This window comes from Enhydra lutris, unplaced genomic scaffold (genome assembly GCF_002288905.1).
Source record: "Enhydra lutris kenyoni isolate GAN:26980312 unplaced genomic scaffold, ASM228890v2 scaffoldscaffold4, whole genome shotgun sequence".
Lineage (NCBI taxonomy): Eukaryota > Metazoa > Chordata > Mammalia > Carnivora > Mustelidae > Enhydra > Enhydra lutris.
The window spans coordinates 15,977,043-15,979,395 of NW_019154088.1; the positions used below are offsets into that span (position 1 = coordinate 15,977,043).

Below are 2,353 nucleotides of genomic sequence, written 5' to 3' on the forward strand. Positions count from 1 at the left end.
ATCCTGCTCTTTCTCTCTACTTCATGATTATTATTATTTATGCTAGTCAATTTAGCCCTAACTTTTGTGAGGTCTGAGGCAACAGTAAAATAAAAACTCACTTAACCTGTTCCTAAACATTTAAGTGTTATAAATGCTAACTGTTAAATGAAATTCTCTTTCTCCTCCTTTTTTTTTTTTAAGGTACAAGTAAAAAGGACCACAAACTTTATTAAAAGTCAGTAAAGGCAATATATAGTATGTACAGATGGCACATGGTGCCAATTTTATTTGCAGTTATTATAGTACTCCAACTCATGTTTACAAGTTACACCTTTGCCACAGCCTTGGCTAAATCTTGAACTAGTGCAGAATTTAGCTGTGCCAGCGTGCTGATCTTCGCGTGCTTAGATGTGGCATACTTGTTCTTGATGGTCATGTGCTTTGTAAGCCCACGATTCACCATGACTATATTCTTAGCCAGGTGTTGCATAACACTTAGAAGGGATTCTTCAGTGTATGATAGATAATGCTGTAGAGTTGGTGTCCATTCACCGTTATCAAGAATTTTCAGTGCTAAGCAAAAAGCTCCTGCTGCAATCTGAGAAGGAGGAAAGTGCACCATATCGTAGTCCAACATAGTTAGTTCCATCAGGTATTTGGCCAAAGTATGTTGCTCAACATCAACCTCTCCGATCTTAGATGCTCTCTGAAGGAAATGCAGGGGTAGAGGGCGGCCCAGACCAAAATTTAAAGATCTCAGAATCTTCACTTCCATCTGTCTGATTTGGTGCTTAGCGTAAGTGTTGTCAGTCACAAAGGCAAAGTCACCAGTCTCTGGAGGGTACATTTCTTCATACTTGCTTGCAATAAACATGGCAGTGACGCCAACCAGCTGCAGCATCTTCTTGGGCACACAATTATTCTGCATGAACCAATCAATAATGGAAACAGTCATGTACATGGTCTCCTGAAGTAACCTGAACTTCATCTGAACCTGTACTAGCCAGTCAATAAGGATAGCTCTCATGTTTCCAGTGACTTCACGACCCAGTAGGTATTTTGGTCTGATGGCTTGCTCTTCCTCAAGTTGTCTCAGATAAGCATAAATATCTTTCACATATTCACTACAAAGGTTTGGATCAGCTCCATCTTCGGCATCCACATCATTCACTGCAAGAATTACATCAGAGAATGCCTGACACAGATATTCTTCGGCAGGGGCACATCCAGATGTTTCCATTGGGCTTGGAGAGGGAGTATCAACCAAAATAGGCTCAGGCGAAAGTTTTTCTTCTTTAACGGGCTCAGGTTCTGGCTCAGGTTCTGGCACAGGCTCGGGTGCCTTCTCCAGAGGTTTGGGTAGTTTTTTAGCAATAACTTTTCCAGGAACCAAAGTTTTTGCTTCCTTTTTCAGAGGCAATTTGGCCTGTGGTTGTTCACTGACTTTGTTACCAATGTCTCCGAGGGCTGTTCTCGGCCTCAGCCCGGGCTTGGAGGCCGCAGTCGTGGCCAGAGGCACGCGCTTTGCGCCTGCCATGCTGATCTTCGCCTTATTTTCCACATTAACTTTTGCGTTCCTGGTGACCCGGAGTGCCATGGCTTCTTCTTCACCAGGCAACAGCTCAGTGGGGAGAAGCAGAGCACGGGAGTCACCAACCAGTCACCAACCAGCTGGGGACCTGAACCCTGCGCAGCTCAACAGCCGTTGACAAATATACCTTCATAATGACAAAACTAAAAAACATGTAAAACTATAGTTTCTGCATATGGCTAAAAGTTGGCGAATATCACAGAGAATTGAATATAATTATTTTTGTCTGACTGATGTGTTTTGAGGTTTAAATAAGTGATCAAATACATACATAATTTATGAAGTATTAGGTATTTATTTTTGGTATTTTAGCCAAGTCACACATTATGTTCTTATAATTGAGATTTTCACATAATTTGTATTCTGCTGACAGTAGTGAGAAAAAAATTAACATAAAATGTAATTTTCACATAATATATGCAATTGTTTGGGCCAAAAGTATAAATTAAGGTAAACATAAAAATAAAGCAATCAGAATTACTTTTCATATGGATTTTTCACCAGTGGTCAATGTAGCTTATTATTAAATGTTGTCATGGAGTAGTGTGAGGTCACTCATATTCTTCTCATACTTATGATTTGCTTGGGTGCCAGAAAATTCTTTTTTAAAAATCCTTTATCATGAGTTACTTTGATGGAGATCACTATCAGGTTTTCTGTTGTCAGCAGTTCTATATAGCCAGACACACAGTAAATGCCATACGGTATTTGACCATTCCTCCTAACGTTTCAACGAAACTTTCTTTTATCGTATCTCTGAATATTTTCAGACTCCATTTG

At 40.0% G+C, this 2,353-nt stretch overlaps 1 protein-coding gene across 2 annotated transcripts; it reads right to left on the bottom strand.

The window, feature by feature from the left end:
- Nucleotides 1-265: 265 nt before the first annotated feature.
- On the bottom strand, nt 266-1,592 carry LOC111139031 (G2/mitotic-specific cyclin-B1-like). 2 transcript variants are annotated; one of them, XM_022491138.1, is made up of 2 exons: nt 1,055-1,592; nt 266-904 (listed from the first exon to the last, which is right to left on the bottom strand). In XM_022491138.1, the coding sequence occupies exons 1-2, from the start codon at nt 1,577-1,579 to the stop codon at nt 308-310; spliced, it is 1,122 nt and encodes a 373-aa protein (XP_022346846.1). In that variant the 5' UTR covers nt 1,580-1,592; the 3' UTR covers nt 266-307. The 2 variants fall into 2 exon arrangements, with proteins under 2 accessions (XP_022346846.1, XP_022346838.1); XM_022491130.1 differs by having other exon boundaries at nt 266-416; nt 528-1,592.
- Nucleotides 1,593-2,353: the final 761 nt, after the last annotated feature.

Coding starts and splice junctions, on each gene's coding strand:
- LOC111139031 (XM_022491130.1), bottom strand. CDS start 1,579: ATGGCACTCCGGGTCACCAGGAACGCAAAAGTTAATGTGGAAAATAAG. Junction 417..527: donor ATTCTTGATAACGGTGAATG/GACACCAACTCT, acceptor TACAAAGCACAT/GACCATCAAGAACAAGTATG.